Source organism: Zootoca vivipara, chromosome 7, assembly GCF_963506605.1.
Source record: "Zootoca vivipara chromosome 7, rZooViv1.1, whole genome shotgun sequence".
NCBI lineage: Eukaryota > Metazoa > Chordata > Lepidosauria > Squamata > Lacertidae > Zootoca > Zootoca vivipara.
In genome coordinates this window covers 62,206,601-62,226,558 of record NC_083282.1, presented here as the reverse complement: position 1 = coordinate 62,226,558, position 19,958 = coordinate 62,206,601, and the positions used below count along the sequence as shown (strand labels likewise).

Below are 19,958 nucleotides of genomic sequence, written 5' to 3'. Positions count from 1 at the left end.
CTAACGCAACATGAAATAGTCAGTTATGGATATTACCACAGCATAGATGACAACAGCTATATCATTATTTCTTTCCAGTTGACAGCACTGGTTGTACAAACACAACAAATGTATTACTTCAGGGGAAAGAACTCTTAGGCTGTGTATGCTACAGAACAGCGGTTGCCAACATGTTTTGACTCATGGTCCCTTTTACAAACTTGAGTGGGAAACCCTCTTTAGCCTGAGGGTTAGGACAACCTTCTGGCAGTGGTGGGTGGCATCAGAAACAAAGGTGAGCAGAGCAATGACTGCAAATTACACCTTTTTATGCCACTTTGGCTGCTCCCCTCCCTCCCCAAATCCTCCATTCAGACCTTATAATGGTTCAGGGACACATTACAGGCGAAGCAAAAACAGGCAAGGAAGGTGCAATGCAGGGCTGGTGAGGGGTGTGGTCTAGAAAGAGGGGGTGAGTCTGGGGAGGAGATGTGGCATAGGAAGAGTCTCAAGGGCCATATAAAAAGGCCTGGAGGGTTGCACTCAGCCTCCAGGCCAGAGGTTCCCCACTCTTGAGGTAAAGCCTTAAATTGTTTGGGGAGTAAATGTTAAATGGTTCAGACAATGGAGGGATGCAACTCCAACCCAACTCCCTTGATAAGCAAGGCAGACAACCAATTGTTAGTACTTACCACCAGGTGGTGGCTTGTTTTTCGAGGTAAGAATCACAAAGCCAAATCCTTCATTCTCCTTCCGTTGCAGCACAACATCATAGGCTTCTGGGAATTGCTTGGTGTGTAGCTCTATTCGGTTTATCCTAGGAGAGCCGTTCTGCGAGGAAATGGGAACTTGGGGTGACGATTCTTCTTCTAGTTGTTTATCTCCTATTGAATACCACAGAAATAGGCAGAGGAAGGAATAAGGAATGATGCTCAGTATGTAGCTAGATGTATTAACAACATTTACATGCAACCAATACATTGAAAAGGTATGCGCAGAGCAGCTAAAAGCAAAGAATGGATTCAAAAGTGTGCCCCAACACAATATTTCAGATCATTAAACAATTAAAGAAGAATAGAAGAATAATAATTTCTTCTTCCTCTTCCTCTTCTTCATAAATTAAAGAACACATGCTATGTTACAACTAACAATATAAACATTAATTATGCGTCTAGAAGTGTTTCTCCATGTTTAAATCAACACCAAACTGTGCTAAACATACTATAGTAGGCATTGCCCCAGTTTTTAGCACAGAGAATGCCAAGAGGTTATTTTAAACAATTTTTTATTCATTTGGAAAATCATAATCAGGGCTGATATTGCATAGTGCTCTCCAGAAATGCAATCTTTATAAGAACAATGATCTCATTGTTCCCCTGAGTCCTGGAAACAAGGGAACTGCCAGCAAATTATTGTGCCTTTTGAATGGGTCCCATTCATGAGCAACTTAAGATTTCTTTTTCTTTAAGTAATTTCACTGAAACAATGAGCACTAGTACTGTAAAGTACATGCAGCACTGTCAAAATCTAGGCTGGTCAGTCATACAGGCTGAGGTTGAAAGACAAAAAGTGCTTTTCTTTTGTTAATCCATTCATACTTTTCAGATGGCCTCCCCACATACTCAGTCAAACTGATCTTCTCATTCTATAAGACAGGCTGAGAGCAGCATAGCAATATTCAGCAATACTTCTAATGTACCAGAAACAAGAATGGCTGGGTAGGCAAAGAAACAAGTGAGCTTCTCATGGGAGGTCTTTTTAAACAACAGGCTGGAAGCTGACTAAAGCAAGGTAATTCCCACTCGGGCTAGTTCAGCAAGCCCTACTACCAGTCTCTTAAATGATGTGAAGCTTTCCCAAAAGCGAATCAATATTAAACATATCATATTTCTAGACTTAAAGCTAATGTGGGACTACTTTAAAAAACCCTGAGTATGAATTTCTTTAAAACCTCAATTGTGGTATTAACTCTGAAGCATTAAGAATCTATTAGTATCTTACATCAATACATGGTCGTTTTTACTTCATCACTTTGATTTCTTTCTCATAAATTACATAAAATTGATCATAAGGAGAGTGGATCATCCCTGTAAGAGACATGGAAACACACTTTTGTACTAAATCACTGCCAGGACAGGAGGCAATACCAAGTGCAACAGACAGGCTTGACAGATGTGGCACATACCACCAAAGAAGATCTTTCTGCGGACAGTCAGCAGCACCTGGCCATTTCGTGCAGCACTAGTCATTAAATCCAGAACCTGCTTGTGTGATTTCCCTTTGACCAGGATGCCATCAATGCATACCAGCTCGTCAGCAGCACGGAGTCTACCATCTTTTTCTGCTGCACCCAGTGGGATGATGGCTCCGATGTAGATCTAGCAGCAAAGCAGAATACTTATGCAGGATAAGAAATGCACATACATCACAATATTTAATTGTTCTGGGTTCACCCCAAAATCCCATCTTCCCACAACACTTAAGGGTGAATGTGTGTGTAATCAGTTTCAACAAAAATGAAAGCACCAGGAAAAGTAACATCTGCATCTCACATTGCAAAACTATGCCCTCTATGGCTGCCTTGAGGCACAGAAGCATCAGCTGGTGCAAAATGCAACAACCTACTTTCTGTCTGGGATGTGTCACTCTCAGCACATTACACTAGTGCATTAGAGTCTTAGATAATGTAAGAATGAACTATCAAGACTTCAACCTAGAATACCTATTCAATTATGCAATCTATGTACCATCAAGACTTCAAGAACACATAGAGATATTCACAATTTGCTGCATCTCCATTATGGAATACCCTTTCCCTGAAAAGACTGAGTCTTGAAGCTTTCAGAAACTGTTAATGTGTTTTAAGCTAAATTAGCTTAGAAAGTGGCTATGGATAGGGTCCAGTCACTACAATTGGGAGTATTATGGTTTTAACTCAGTTATCTACACTTAATCCCATGAGATGTGGCAGAGTATGTCAAACTAAAAACAAACAAACTTGATCAATGGGAGTTTTGATTCACAGATCTGCTTCCTTGCCTTTATCACCACTTACAAGCCTAAAAATAACAGGATAAACCATTGTAGTCACCTTCTCCGATGCAGAAGGGCCCTTTTTATACTGAAGAAGGATCATGTGGGGTGTTCTGTGGGTGCATCATGGCTTTTCTAGCTTCCCCTTTCCACTGCAGCCCCTTACACCCAATGCAAAACAGTTCCTGAGCATCAGGAGACCTTCCAGACCAGTGTCTAATGCAACGTGGAGGACATGCATTCAGAAAACAAACAACCCCAACTCCTCCCACACAAACGCACTGAAGTTATTTCTGCTCACGTACTGGGCTCTATGGATCCCGGCCCTAATGTAGGAAGCAGCCCAACAATAAGCACGTTTGGGTGTTCCCATGCAGAACAAGAGCAGGGGTGTCCAACTAGAGGAAACAAGGAATGCTTCAGAATTCGTCAAATAAAAAGGGCCAAGCCTGGTAAAGTTTAGCTAAAGCATACAGATGATGTCCTTCCACGCAGCATTTCCCCTGCTCCAGCTCCACTGGTTGCCACTTGTGAGGAAACGGGCAGTGTTGAACATAATGACTTCACTACAAGTATATGCATGAATTCAACTTTACTGGGAGATGTAAACTGCCAACACACAGGCCTTTAAATGAATCATGAAATTTGGCCATTCAAGACTTCACATTCCATCTGAAATTTAAACCCATCACATTTTCAGTGTAGCTGTTAGTTGTATTAGTACTGCAATTTAATCAAGACACAGCTTTTGTAATGTTGTTTTTATATTTTCAAAGAAAATTGGCTTTTGCAAATAAAGAAATAACATGCTAATCATTAAATATATTATGTACTTATTGGGAGTTGTCTGCCTGGATAAATTAATTTCGCCTTATTCAGATTTGACCTTACCATGTCTGTTCATATTGTCTCTCATCTATTGCTAAAGTTGATAAATATCACCTCAGTGAGGACTGCATTGTTTTCTCAATTTCACTGCTCAATTTTACTGGAAAAGCTATCTTCTGCCTTGTGATTGGTAAATGATAAAACTCCTTTCAGAAGTCTTTTACACACAGTGGTATAGATACCCTTCTTCTGATTGCTTCGATAAAAAATGTGTGCAAGACTTTAGGGCTTGGAAATTTGATGGCTTTCTTATGGAGAAAGCCAATAGTTCTCACCCCAAATCATCTCCAGAGGTTTAATGGGTTCCCTATCAATGAATCAAGCCATAGGTAAAAGTATTTCTTTTTAAATTTTAGCCACTGCTTATCAGAACTGCTGAAAGTATTCTGTTCAAGCACAGTTACACTAACATGAAAAAGAGCAAAATATTCTATCAGTGGCATAAACAAATTGCAACTGAGATACTGATAAATAAGTTACTTTATAACTGTGGATTAGTGAAGACAAATAGGATTTACAACAGCTAATGTCTTTACTCACTGACTGATCTGGACCATCTCCTCCAAGAACACGGAAGCCAAAGCCAGACTCTTGCTTTCGAAGAAAAACATCCAAATCTTTTGTATTTGGAGCTAGTTAAGATAAGATGGGGAGAGTTGTGTTTGCATTGGGCCATGCTTGCACATTGCAAAAAAGCATAAGCAAAAATGAAAACTTATTCTTTTTATAGATTTTTGTTTAAAGAAATGCTCATTTCTGAAAGTATTTAAAATGTTAAGACACCTGCAGTATTAAATCATGAATTAGACTAACACTCCAGCTGCAGAATATGCATACAAAAATAAACATATTGAAAACACCCCAGCTCCAGTTTTAGGCCCTATTTAGATGTTATTACACCCTTCAGACTGTTACCTGAGAAGAGGTTGGGAGTGAGCCTTGGACTCATCTGCTTCCTCCCCCTGCTCCTCTCATCATGGAGACAAGTGAATGGCCAAACAACTTTCTGGGTTCATTCGCTTCTCCCATGGTAAGATGGACAGGGGAGGGAGTGTACAATCCTGACTCTTGCTCCCAATACTTCCCTTAGTAAAATCTGGGAAGAAAACAAGTAGGGTTGCCAGACTCAATAGAGGACAGGACTTCTGTGCCTTTAATTTCCCTGCTCTCTTTTGAGTCTGGAAACCTTAAAGAGAAACCAGGAGACCCTTTGCTAGGAAATTAAACAAAGGGTCTGCTGGTTTCTCTTTAAGGTTTCCAGGCTCAAAAAGGAGCAGGGAAATTAAAGGCACAGAAGTCCTGTCCTCTATTGAGTCTGGCAACCCTAAGAACAAGACCTCAGAGAGTGTAACTATAGTAGGCTCTGGCATAGCTGCCAGGTCTCCCGTTTTCCCTGGGAAACCCCCGTTTTTAAAGCCGTCCCGCTGTCATCCCGAATGGCGAAATATCCCGTAATTCCACTCGGATTTCTTCCGGTGCCACTCTGCCCATGTCTGGGCACTGGAAATCGGGCAGCGCCGGAACTGGAAATTGCTTCTACACATGTCTGGACATGCATAGAAGCAACTTCCGGTGCCGCTCTGCCCATGTCTGGGCACCGGAAATCGGGCAGCACCGGCACCGGAAGTTGCTTCTACGCTTGTCTGGACATGCGTAGAAGCGACTTCCGGTGCCGGCGCTGCTGATCCCATATTTTACTAACTGGGACTTGGCAGCTATGGGCTCTGGTGAGATGATATTTGAAACCAAAAAAGATAGGTATTAGATCACCAGCTTCTTATAGCAAAATTCCAGCTTAAACTGAAGAAAGTAGGGAAATCCACTGGGCCAGTAAGACACAATCTAAATCAAATCCCTTATGAATACACAGTGAAAGTGAGGAACAGGTTTAAGAATTTAGATTTGGTGGACAGAGTGCCTGAAGAAATATGGATGGAGGCTCGTAACATCATACAGGAGGCAGCAACGAAAACCATCCCAATGAAAAGGAAATCCAAGAAAGCAAAGTGGCAAATGAGGCCTTACAAATAGTGGGGGAGAGAAGGCAAGCAAAATGAGATAGTGAAAGATACAGGAAATTGAATGCAGATTTCCAAAAAATAGCAAGGAGAGACAAGAGGGCCTTCTTAAACGAGCAATCCAAAGAAATAAAGGATAACAACAGAATGGGAAAAACCAGAGATTTGTTCAAGAAAATTGGGAGATATGAAAGGAACATTTCGTGCAAAGATTACCATAATAAAGGACAAAAGTGGAAAGGACCTAACAGAAGCAGAAGACATCAAGAAGAGGTGGCAAGAATACACAGAGGAATTATACCAGAAAGATATGGAGGTCTCGTACACCCCAGGTAGTGTGGTTGCTGACCTTGAGCCAGACATCCTGGAGAGTGAAGTCAAATGGGCCTTAGAAAGTACTGCTAATAACAAGGCCAGTGGAAATGATGATATTCCAGCTGAACTATTTAAATTTTAAAAGATGATGCTGTCAAGGTATTGCACTCAATATGCCAGCAAGTTTGGAAAACTCAGCAGTGGCCAGAGGATTGGAGAAGATCAGTCTACATCACAATCCCAAAGAAGGGCAGTGCCAAAGAATGCTCCAACTACTGCACATTTGTGCTCATTTCACACGCTAGCAAAGTTATGCTTAAAATTCTACAAGGCAGGCTTAAGCAGTATGTGGACCGAGAACTCCCAGAAGTGCAAGCTGGATTCCGAAGGGGCAGAGGAACCAGAGACCAAATTGCAAACATGCACTGGATTATGGAGAAAGCTAGAGAGTTCCAGAAAAACATCTACTTCTGCTTCATTGACTATGCAAAAGCATTTGACTGTGTTGACCACAGCAAACTATGGCAAGTTCTTAAAGAAATGGGAGTGCCTGATCACCTCATCTGTCTCCTGAGAAATCTCTATGTGGGACAAGAAGCTACAGTTAGAACTGGATATGGAATAACTGATTGGTTCAAAATTGGGAGGAGTACGACAAGGCTGTATATTGTCTCCCTGCTTATTTAACTTATATGCAGAGTTCATCATGCGAAAGGCTGGACTGGATGAATCCCAAACTGGAATTAAGATTGCCGGAAGAAATATCAACAACCTTAGATATGCTGATGACACAACCTTGATGGCAGAAAGTGAGGATGAATTAAAGAACCTTTTAATGAGGGTGAAAGAGGAGAGCACAAATTATGGCCTGAAGCTCAACATCAAAAAACCAAGATCATGGCCACTGGTCCCATCACCTCCTGGCAAATAGAAGGGGAAGAAATGGAGGCAGTGAGAGATTTTACTTTCTTGGGTTCCATGATCACTGCAGATGGTGACACCAGTCACAAAATCAAAAGGCACCTGCTTCTTGGGAGAAAAGCTTTGACAAACCTAGACAGCATCTACTGATCTCCCCTACGTCACATATGAAAATCATCGCTGGCTAATAAGTTTCTGAAGAGCAGTTTTAAGATATTTGCATTAGTATCATATCTACTGAGAGAAAGAGTAGGCTACAATACTAACAGCATTATGAGGCACCCTTCTTCTGAAGAAGAGATCTGTGTCTGTGGTCAGGAAGGTTAATCACATGTGTTCCAACCCTCTATAGCAGGCATAGGCAAACTCGGCCCTCCAGATGTTTTGGGACTACAACTCCCATAATCCCTGACCACTGGTCCTGTTAGCTAGGGATGATGGGAGTTGTAGTCCAAAAACATCTGGAGGGCCGAGTTTCCTATGCCTGCTCTATAGCTACCAGAGGAATAAACTGTAAGGCTCAGGTGGTTTAGTGAGACGGTGACTATAAGGTGACCAAACTAATTTTATAACTTGTACAAAAAGAACCTTCTCTTCCACTCAGTTCGTATCATATTCCTGATCTTATCTATATGCAAGGATTTTAAACTCTACTGAAATTTATTGCATATATGCTTGCCTACCAGTAATGCACCTTGTCTTTTCTAATGTTTTAGTATGAAATTTTTTTTAAAAGGCAGGCAGCCAATCGTGTAATTGCATCTGTTCATACAAGCTGTTTTAAAGCAACAATAATAAACAAAGATACAATAAAATACTAAACAAACCTCTTGCTGAATTGAAATAAGAGTTTTCAAACATGTTCCTTTATTATTACATAAGTTTTCACTGGCTAAAGTCCTCTTTGTCAGATGCTGAATTGCAATGTCTAGGAACTAGAAGTGACGTACCAGAGCCTATAATAGTTTAGCTTTAGGTTCAGTTCTATAATTTACAGTGAGGGCAACATTTATTTCCTATTCCTGATGAGCTTTAGCTAGAGTGTGTTAAGACTTCTCAGCTGTTATGGTCGGGTGGTCCAATAAGATATAGAAATAGTCCCAGCAGGCATCTAGTAGTTTAAAGAGAAGTTAAGGGTCCCAGTGAAGCCAATGTTAGGATCCATCATCCTGTTTTTAACATACTGAAGCCTGGAATATCTTCCTCCTTTTGGACCGTCCACCACCAGGGCCAGTTTCTGCCCATAAGTCAGCTTTATTTCCTATGTCATATACTTTCCTGTCATAGCTTCCTAATCACCTATACATTAGGGATGATAGTGAATCTGCAATGGGTTACTAAAAATCCACATCTAGCTTCTTTTTCCTTTTCAAAGGCCTGAAGCATCTTGGCATTTTTCACACCATTCATTGTACATGTCAATAAATGATGGGCAAAATAGCTACTTTGAAAACAAATACAAACAGCATTAAATAATGCTGCTGGTTGCTCACAGCTGCTGTCTGCTGTAACAAGATGGCTGGAGAACTTACTCAAGAAAGTTCTCCTGGCTGCAACATGGTCTTGGATTTCTCTGCAACACCATCTCGTCTGAATATTTTAGTACTTGTTCTAAGTTACCTTTTTCTTGACAGTGCTAGTATTTTGTTTCATTGTCTCTGGATCTCTCTCTTCAATGATCTGTTGCTTCATATTCTTGTATGAGCTCCTGCTATTTAGTTCCCTCTTCTTTGCTTTCTTTGGCTGTTTGGCAACTGCAGCCTACTTCCCCACTCACATCTTTGTTTGCTTACCTACATCTTCCATGGATCATACAATTAAACTCCTGAACTGAAAAATCTGTATGCAGTTATTGATTCAGATAAAATGGCTGTGGTTTACTCAGTGCTGTCATCTGGGTGCTTCTGGTGTTTCTCATTTGGGGACAGGGGTCCTAGGTCCTTTAAAATTTGTTTCAGTTAAAATACAAAAGGCTCATTGTATGTGGGTATCTGGTGGTAAAAGCAGTGCCCTAATTCATAAAATAGGAGCTTTTGCTCAAGTGTACATGGTCAGTAAGTGACTCTGAAACTTAATCACCTATTCTGAGAAAGTATTTTACCTCTGTATTTATTGGGAGAGAAAAGCACCCTGTTAATATTTAGAGATGCTATTTTCTACTACACCTCCTTTTAGGACTGAGCTTGACAATTCTCAGATCAGAATACATTTCCAGTAACTTTGCTGCAATATGTATCTTAAGTCTATGTACTCACGTTTTTCTTCAAACAATGTTTTAGACTTCAGGTAGACTTCTGAAGGGTCTAGCTTTGGGGATGCTGACCTTAGAACACTGGGTGGAAAAGGCATAGGTTGTGGAGCTGACTCACTGATGGTCTCTTGGCTTCCTGAATTTTCTTGCTTATCTAGTTTCTGCAGAGGGTGGGGAGAGAGAAACCAGAAATATACACTTGTACAAAGTTGCAAGAATATACCAACTCACTTAAACAAGTGAGAGAAGCAGTAATGAGCACCATAACAACTCAACTCATAACAAGCATGCTTCAATTAATGCTTTCTAAAAGGATTATTCCAGCTTGGGGTATTTGAAAGCGTTTTCTAATGAAGTGTTAATCTAGAACTGCAAGTTGTTGAATTTATGGCAGGGGTCAGCAAGGTTTATCTTGCCTGGGCCGGATTGTGTGCATGCCCGCGGTTTTCAGCATTGGTGTGTGTGCAGACACGATTTTTGGCGCTGCAGAAGCAAGTCCCACGCCGCACTGTGCCAGTTTAGCGCAGCACGAGAGTGGGTCGCTCGGTTCGAGGGCAGCTTGGGGGCTGGCCAAACAACCTCCGTGGGCCGCTTCTGGGCCATAGGCCTTAGGTTGGTGACCCCTGGTTTATGGTCTTGATCTGAAACTTGCAAGTTGTTTAGTTTATGGCCTTGATTTGGAACTTTAAATATGAGTAGTTAACTCATGAGGTGAAAGCATTAAAAACGGTGGAATAAAGAATGATAACTTCAGAGAACATCATGTGGCTATAAGCCCCTTAAGATTCCATTTACCTATGTCCCAAAAAAAATTATCACATCAAATCTACTTCTGCTTTACTCTCTTTACATAAAACCTCTGCTGCAAGCTCAGAAAGTATGTGCCACTGAAGCTCACTGGATGGCACTGAGCCAGTCCCTTTTTCTCAGCCTAACTTACCACACAGAGTTGCACATTTGCACAATATAACTTCCCCTCTACCTCCTCTCCTCATGTGCCCCCAGCTTTGAATCTGCTCCAGAGGGTTGGAGGAAAACCCAGAAGGATTATGGATGGCCTGTCAAAGATTACCCTGCCCTTATCCTGTAATGTTTTGTCATGCCCTCCCCACAATTGGGGCATTTGATGCAGCATAGTGAAGACTGTGAGTTAGGAAGTTCCCAAATCTCCCTTTAGCCCTGAGCTCACTATATGGCAAGCTGGTATTTCTCTCTGCCTCAGCCCACCAACTATAAAACAGGGAAAATAATAGTACAGGTACTGAGCTATCTTATGAAGCTGTTGCAAGAACTAATGAAATAAAAGGTGTAAAACTGTTGCAAGATTTTAAAGCATTATATACTAAATTAAACCAGTTACAATACTGATAGCTTCTATAATGGAAAAATATGGATTGGTTACAGTGGGTTGTAATGTTGACATTTGCATTTAACTAATCTACATGCAATCTATGGCAGTTTGTTTCTCTATACTGTAAACTTGTGTGAATAGCTGCTACAGTTGCAGGTGTTTCTCCTGAATAACAAGGGGAAATAATTCACAAGGAATTAAGCAGCTGAAAGGAAAAGCCCTCTAAAATTCCTCCTCACTCTATGCAGAAATGACAGCAAAAATGGCTGCTCCAGATCAAATGTACGTTTTCAGTGTTTCATAAAACTAGTTAAGATGTTTGCTCTAGATTGAGACAAAGCCTGAAACGTGTCTGCAAACGAGCGCATATTCATCTGCAGAAGCATTTGAATAGCGTGGCTGCCAAGAGAAAATCCCTGAAGGATTTTACAGTTGGAAACTTTCCACATGTTTATAAGCATAAGAATTTGCCCTTTTAAAACCAATTAGCTGACAAAGTATATGTCACTAAGCATTCACTTTATGTTTAGTGAAGTTAAAACTGTCTGTGCATTATAATGCATTCCTCCAAAGATTTCAAAAAGTGACCTTAGTACAACAGCCAGTGTGTTCCTGTTCTTCAGAGCTTTACTCAAATAAAATTAGTGGTTTTTTTTCTAATCATTTACTGTACATGATATACCTAGTTTTAAAAATAGTATTCTTGTGCTAATAGAAAATGAACCAAATGCATTAACATAAGAGGACAAAAACATAATTTTTGTTCATCGTAACTCTGAAATTACTTTTTTGAGTGTGAGAGAAAAGGCCCTATCAAGTACCATTCATGAAAGCAATCTTTCAATGCTTCTTACTCTAATTTCTGAGTAGATATATTAAAAAAGTGCATTTAATCAACCTGAAAGATATTGATTTTTGTGAAATTCAATCATACTCTTCACTGGATGAGTATTTTTCCAGAAGTGGTAACAATAAAAAATGGAGTCATGACAATTATGAAAGAACCCAGTCTGCCTACTTAAACTATATTTGAGAGGAACAGTTTTTCATGTCTCATTCAGCACTTTCATTAAAAAAGCAAAGAAAAATGTGTGCTTGTGCATGCATGCATACCCTACTGAAAACCATAAACTGAAGACTAAGGCAAAGCAAATATGAAGTATGTGTTTTAACAGTACATCTTATCAGTTTGCACACAAATTAGATTCAGAGACAGGTAAAAAAAACAATGAAGATTAATATACATGGTACACTGAAAGATAAAAAAGTGCTCACAAGTCCTTTTTGGATTAATCTTGGAGGGTAATCAAGCTGGATAGTGCTTGCATGAGTTATTAGACCACACTCTTCTATTAGGATGCTGACATATATTTTATGTGTGTTAGGGCTGGGTGATGTTACGTTTTCAGCACTGTGGTGTATCACCAGCCAAATATTGTGGTTTGGCGATATACCGTGATGTTGAAAGAAGCTGTATTGGCCCCAAATGGTGAGGGGTGAAACTGCCTCAGCTCTCACTGCGGCCTGTTTTCCCCTCAGTGCACTGGAAGCAGAGGGACTTAGGAACGGTGGTGGTTTCATCAGCAATATATTGCTGAGTGGAGCTGCCGTCGTGCTCTGCCCTTCATATATTGATATCGCCAGGCCTAAAATGTGTACCCAGAATTTTTAAAGTAAGAGTTACCACTGTGCACTGTAAAGAGTTCAAGAATGGTTCGTAATCTCTTTTTCACTTGGCTCAGCACTAATACTCAGAAAAACTGTTTTAGCAATACAACTGTTTTAAACTTGGTCCTTAAGTGGCATATGCTCACCAGCCCTTACCTGTGCTAGGCCTTTTCCTATTCCCTATATTGTAAAGGAAAACAACAAAGTAAAGATTGTTTTCTAATGGAAAGGCAGCTAACTGATTCTATTCAACCTACATAGCCTTTCCTTTGCTATCATCTCCTCCAATGAAACAACGGAGTTTGGGAGCTACTTAAGGCAGTTGAGGCAACAAGCAAAATTCATTCTCCTCTCAAATTAATACCAGGAGGGAAGACGATGGAGAGGATTTTTAGTACACTCAGAAATTTAGGAATAAGTTGTCCTTTACAAAAGTTAAGGGAGATATATAAATATTTTCATCCAAATTTAAGAAACACCAGTGGAGGCTAGCAGCGATTGTACAACTTAAATTTTATGTCAGTCTTCCACCACAAATCCTGAGAAGAGAGAGATGTTTTTCACTGCACACCATTCTTATGTGGAAGTGAGAGCAAAATGGATACCTCAAAAGGAACCTGGAGGCAGGGCCGTCTTACCCATAGGCACTAGGGGTGCGGGACACCCAGGTGCCAGGCTCTCAGGGGCGGCAGGCCGAGAGTCCAGGGCCCGAGAGTTGATTCCGGGGAAGAGCATGCCCGTCAGTCAGAGCGCCGTGGTGGGCTCTTCTGCTGCAGGAGGCTCTGCGCCGCGAGTTTGGGGGCGACCAAGTCAGCGAGACACTGAGGCGACCAGCCAGCTCCGCCCTCCTGCGCACCTGGAACTGGGCAACCGGGAAGGGGGCGCCGGGCAGATCTTTGCACCTCGGCACCACATATGCTTAACTTAAGGCAGCCCTACCTGGAGGGATCTAAAAGAGCTAATCTGAATTATCATCAACTTACTTTATGAACAAAAATTGCAGTCAATTGAAACAACTCTGATCAATACTCACATTATCAATACTCACAACATTGGAACTTTTAGTAGGTGAGGAAGGGCCTAAAATAGAGAATAAATATTAATATAACCCATCATACCACTATAGGTATTCTACAGTTTTCTATATCCGGTATACTAATCTGGCGGGTTAGAACTCTGTATTCTAGAGGTCTTGTCCAAGCATTCACAAATCCACTTGTAAGCTTGCCAAGGGGAAAGTGTTTCAGGTTTCTAGTGAGCAGGCCACCTAGAACCTTACACATCCCTATCAAAGAGGTCTTATTTCTACTGCAGTTTTTAAGAGCATAAAGAATAGCACAAGTTCCTTCCAAGAACTCGAAGATACATTCTCTGTTTTGGTTAATTTTACATTATAGAAAAATCTGTTCTATAACTTAATTTGTTCTCCTCACAAAAAAAGCTTTCTAAAAGCCTACTACTAAAATCACAATAGTTAATGAATTCTGCAGTAAATTCAGGTGTCCAGCTAGTACTATAATTTGAACCATGAGAGTACAGCTCAGATAACAAAGTAGATTCCAAAAACAGGTCAATAGTAACATGGCTTAATTGCACTTTAGGTAGCAATTAATCCCAAATTCCTGAACATTTTGAAAAGAGACATAAGAATCAGTGAACCTACAAACAGATGGCATGATAAACAGGTTGTTTTCAGTAAATCAACATCTTTCAATTTGTTCCAAGAACCATGGAACAAGTTCATCTGCCCCAGACACAGTGATATAAATTAATACATATATTTTCCATTCTCACAGGGGAATTCAAAATCCTTTTATTCCAACATTTAATTAAAATGTTCTAGGTGCCTCATATAATTAAATACAATAAAATGTGTTTGTCTTCTTAGTCATCAACCATTGAGCTGAAGAGGGAAGGGGAGCATATCAGCTTTCCAACAGAAGGAAAAGCTCACAGGTATAGTACAGGAAGAAAAAAGAATATTGTGGCACTTTTAATATTAACAAACTTATTATGTTATAAGCTTTTGTAGACTAGTGTCCACTTTATCTGAAGTATCTAATGACGTGAACTCTAGTCCATGAATTTCTTACGTCTTTAAGGAGTCATGGGACTCTCAGTTATTTTTGCTGCAATACAGCTAAACCTCTGAAAAACACAATAGAAATTGATATTTCCACTGGAGTGTTCCCTCTGCCTTCACCACCCACCCATGTGCAGAGGGGACGACAATCTATAGTGAACATTAGTACCTAGGCTAACCATTTAACAGATGGCCAGAACATCTTGCAAAAAAGGAATTTTCCTTACCACAGGAAAAGTGAATCCTATCAATCATTTTTCACACTGAGGGCAATTCCAAATCTGAACTCCCCCCAAAGTTCAGAACATATACAAGAACAATAGAGGGATTTATATTATGTAGCCACTTTAACCAAGATCACTTAGAGCTGAAGTGACCGGGGGCAAGGTTAGTCATTTAATAGCCCAGTTGTACAAACTGAAATCACAAATAGTACTTTATGATATGAATGCAGAGCCCATCAGTAAAAGAAAGCTTACACATATGCTTAACACTTGATTATGTGACCCTCGGCAAGGTGGAGTTAAGAAGCCAAAATAAGCAACCAGAAAGGACAGACAATAGATCAAGACAAATGAAAGGCAAACCAGGAAACCACAAGTGAAGTTCTTATGTGGCAGCACTCAAGTATTCACCTATATCTACAATATATTTTGGAAAGCTGTTTGTTCACCATACATTTGGACACCTCTTAAGATTGCATAATCAAATTTTGCATGTTGGCTCCTGAGATCAAGAAACAGATTTTTGTCTGTGCTTGGACAACTGCACTTCATTTTCAATCCAATGGTAGAATGAACCTTTCAAAACTACACTGATTTAAACCATCAACATGTATTAAGATGACAATGTATGTTGAAAAAAAGATCTTAGTGTTTCACAATTCTTACTTAGTATCTTTTTTAAAAAAATGAAAAGAGAGAGTATGACATTTTCTACTTTTATTATCACCCATAAATATAAAAATACACAGTGCAAAAGAGTGATAAACTTACATTTACGTCATTACATGGTGCTTAAAAGTGACAGATATTTTAAAATACATAAAAATGTCATTACCTACCTCCCCTTAGGATAAGCAGTGGCACTTCTGCTCCAACTGGAAACTGCTTCAGTACTTCTACCACCTGAAGGTGAGTTAAGTTCTGCACATTCTGATGATAAATCTCTTTAATTATATCCCCTTTCTGAAGACCATGGCACCACTGGCTATCTAAGATCATCTTCACCTTCTGCCCTACAGGGCTGTCAGCTATTGCAAATCCAAAACCTTTAGGTCCCTTGATCAGAGGAATTGTGACCAGTTCTGCTTGAGAGCATCCTGAAGAAGACACTGAGGCCCTCTGTTCACTGAGGTCTGTGGAAGGGCCATTCAAGCGTCCATTGAGTAAGATATGCCCTGGCTTTCCAGTCTGGTCCAAAACCATTGTTCCAGGTATTAACTCTTGGTTGATCATACAAGTATCACCTTTTACTATTTGGTGACCATTTAAGACAGGAGTGGCTGTAACAATATCTACAACAGGGTCCTCATTTTCATCAGGAAGAGGGTATCCACGACACAGAGTCATATTCACATACTGGTTGACAGGAACCAATTGAAACATCTGGACAACATCAGCATGGGTATGGCCCAAGACACACGTGCCGTTTATGTCGACAATGACATCACCTGTTAAAAGCAAACAGGACATTGTTAATACAAATAAACATTATTCCCATACCTTAGCATGATCAGGAGGTTAGTAACCTCTCTAAGGAAAAACACTGGAAACTACTCAAAATACTAAAGATAGCATTATGTAATCTGTGTTTTGGTTCTGATAAGATCACACAGTTCTAAATATATAAAGCTTAATCTGTAGCAGACTCTTGCAATTTCAAAAGGGAATCAGTGGGCTTCAAAATGGAAGCAGTGTACATGTAACAGTAAGCATATAGTTTACTTTACTTTACACATTCTAACACATTCCAAAATAAATAGACTAGGGTAACTCTCTAGCTTTCATGTATTGTCACTGAAAATAATCTTACAAGTTTTTATCATATTAAATTTATTTCATAAATAATTTTGCCTTTTAAGAACACAAAATCAAGTATGGAGAACATGCACCTTTCTATACAAGAAAAATCAGATTAGTAAAGTCTGATAAATGCTATCATACCATATGCCCATTCTGATGATGGACAACTTCACAAACAACACTCCTTGTAAGCAAGCCAGTAAACCAAATGAATTCTTACTGGCTTTTTGTATCTATGACCTATTGCAATGGAATTTCATACAATTCAGATCTAACTATCTAAGACATCTGCCCAGTACTTAGATGTGTGCGGAAGTAAGTAAGGAAAAGAGATTATAGAGACTATAAACGAGGGCCATAATCTTCTAAACAAAATACGAAAGCAACAGCATGAAAAGGAAGAACCTGTCTGAGAAAAAAGACAAAAGGTGCTAATGTTCACTGTGGAGAGTGACTCAAAGAGAACATTCCATAAACTGCTGTTTTTAAAGTTATCAGAAGAGAACTCTAGGAAGGTAGTCACTCTGCTCTGAGCAAAAACAGAGAAAACCAAGCTCTCGAACGATCACAGATGTGAAGGTCTAGGGGGGCAGGAATGGGGTGGGGTTTCTTCATTTTTCTCCACAGCTTTTAAAGTTTATTTCCAAACAAATGGGGGGAAAATGCATTATGGAATATTTTCTTTTACAATGAAATACACGTTTAAGGCAAGGTGTTAATATGTTTACTCTCCCCAAACGATTTCTAAAAACTATGTAAGATTTATCAGAGCATTACACAGAAGACAAGCAAGTCCTAAATTGTACAACTGAGAGTACAACCCTCAATAGATTTCTACCTCTAGAGGACACTGTCATTGCCACAAGAGAAGAAAGCTTTTTTGGGTTGGTGGGCACATATGAAATTTTGAGAAAATGCTGAGGGTACCAGTCACAAATGACGGCCACCAAGGGTGTGGCCTAACACAAAATGGCCACTGCTTCCGAAAGAATCAAAGAATTATAGAGTTGGAAGGGAGTGTGAAGGCCATTTAGTCCAACCCCCTGCAAGGCAGCAATCTTTTGCCCAATGTGGGGCTCAAACCCACGACCCTGAGATTAAAAATCTCATGCTCTACCAACTAAGCTATTATATCCCTCTAAGTTCTACTCAGAGCAGACACATTGAAATTAAATTTCAAGTAGGACTAATACTAGATACAACCTAATACAACCTGCAAGAAAAGAGACAGGAACATAAAATTGTTCAAATATGAACAAATGGATTAAAAGTTTGAAAAATCTTTTTGCTTTTCCAGACACTATTAAGTCTTGCTACTTATGCCATCTGCTCCTGGTGTGCTGCATTAAGTTAGACAGCAAAATAAAACATAATTGAATCCAGAAAACATATTGAATTGCTACAGCCAGCCATACCATGCATAGTCAAGAAAACAAATGATCCCTTAATGCTAGCTGGCAAGTTTTTTTGTTTTTTTAAATTATGGAATAGAAAAGAATACAATACAATACACCTAAAATACATAAAAGTCAACTCACCAGAGCAGCAGCTGAACAATACTGGCCAATAATAAGTGTGATATTAGAGGCAGAATGTCATATAACACGCCTCTCAAAATTAGGGGTGTATGAGGAGATTGTAACAATAATAATGTTTTTGCCTTTGCACTGTGTTCTCTCCTCCCCAAAAAACTTGGGAACAATCCCTCCTGGCAGGAGGAAAAGGTGATGAGGATAAAAATGCCTCTGAAACACCCCTCCCTATCAAACAAATCAACTTGGGAACAATCAAGGAAATGGAGCTAATAATGATGATAGTAGTAGTGGTAAGTCATAATGATAATGATGATGATGATAATAACGCCTCTGCCCTGCCCTTTGGGAACGAGCCGGAAAAAGGTGATGATATTGATAATAATGATGCCACACCCAAGAACTTTGGAACAACCAGGAAAAAGGGGATGATGATGATGGTGATAATGATAATAATGATCATTACGCTCTACACTGGACTTCTGCCCTCCCCAAACCACTTTGGAACAAACAAGCAAGGTGGAGAGCTTAAAAGTTTTTTATGTGCCAGGTAACTCCAAGTGGGCCTGGCGCAAAAAGAGCTTTTAATCTCTCCGCCTGGCTTGGATTTATCTTGCACAATACCAACCAGCCTGCTTTCAACAATGTATGGTTAAAATCATGCAAGTTAAATGAGTGTTAGATGCAACCGTACATAATATGTGGCTGTACTTACAAAATTATGACTATTCACTGAATGAACTGGTTCTAAAGATTCTGAACCTGTATTTACCAGTCAATTATATAGAGAGGCATTTATACATTTTAAAAAAGTGATTCTTATGTAATTGTGAAACAAACAAATTATCTGGAACATTGGATGTACTTCATAACAGAATGCACCAATGTTCAACTACTTATTTTGTGGTTCTCTATATTAATTTTAAACATGTATTAAACATCTGCAAATTGGTCAAAGACACAAAAAACCGATTAACAAAATCTTGCACAAGAACTTCTACACCACCAGAATAGCATGCAATAAGCCTGATGTTATGTCATGCATGGCTAAGAATGTAGCAACTAAATTTAGAAAATCCTGAAGGAATCTACAGCAGCTGCAACCTACCCTGGTCTTAAACGGGAGTCCAAAGAGCCAAAAGAATAAAAGACTGAAAAGCACAAATGTTAATCTTTTAAAATCTACTTTAATCCTTTGAAAAGAAGAGAGGAATGGCAGCAAGCATAGCTAGATAAGGAGATACAATACAGAAGACAGAAGCATCCTTTATATACTTTACTTCATTTTCACTGTTAATGAAACTTTTGAAACACACAGCAGCAAACTTCAACAGTACCATCACTGAATTTTGAGAACCATCTGTTTTCATAATCTTTGTATAACCATTTGTCCAAACTGCAAAATAAATATGGAGGGGGGGGGGACTCTTAATTCACCTGGTGCAATTTTGCCATCCTGTGCAGCTGGTCCATCTTTCAGTACATTCTTCACCTGCAGAAACTCATCTGGTCTGTCTCCACCAATGATTGTGAAGCCAAAGCCCATATTGCTTTTCTTCAATGATGTCCGTATGAGTGCTCCTATCAACTGGGATGGGTCTCGGGTGAAGAGAGACTTCACTGGTTCTGCAGCCAAGCAAAAGGGTTCCCCATATAGTCATTCAATAATTTGGGCTGCAGCTAAAGCTAGCTAATATAGCAGTAATACACAATTTAACAAGAAAAATGACTGCAAGAATAGTCAAATAAAAGCAACAAAGGAGATGCAGGGGAAAATATAACATTTGGAATAAGAATAGAAATAAGTCTTCATAGCAGAAATCAAATGTGAAGTCATAACCAATGAAATAGCAGCTCCTTTTTCAGCTGGGGGGGGGGGACCCAAGCTAAGTATG

General features: G+C 39.7%; 1 protein-coding gene across 4 annotated transcripts in view; it reads right to left on the bottom strand.

The window, feature by feature from the left end:
* MAGI3 (membrane associated guanylate kinase, WW and PDZ domain containing 3) overlaps window positions 1-19,958 on the bottom strand; it is a 141,471-nt gene that overhangs the window by 31,515 nt on the left and 89,998 nt on the right. For 3 of the 4 annotated variants that reach the window (XM_035122261.2, XM_060277154.1, XM_035122263.2), the window contains exons 9-15: window positions 19,501-19,689; window positions 15,571-16,179; window positions 13,458-13,504; window positions 9,410-9,566; window positions 4,441-4,532; window positions 2,165-2,357; window positions 672-863 (exon numbers count right to left, since the gene is read on the bottom strand). In XM_035122261.2, the coding sequence (XP_034978152.2) occupies window positions 672-863; window positions 2,165-2,357; window positions 4,441-4,532; window positions 9,410-9,566; window positions 13,458-13,504; window positions 15,571-16,179; window positions 19,501-19,689 (1,479 nt within the window). The remainder of the gene's footprint in view (window positions 1-671; window positions 864-2,164; window positions 2,358-4,440; window positions 4,533-9,409; window positions 9,567-13,457; window positions 13,505-15,570; window positions 16,180-19,500; window positions 19,690-19,958) is intronic. The other variant, XM_060277153.1, reaches the window with a different exon arrangement.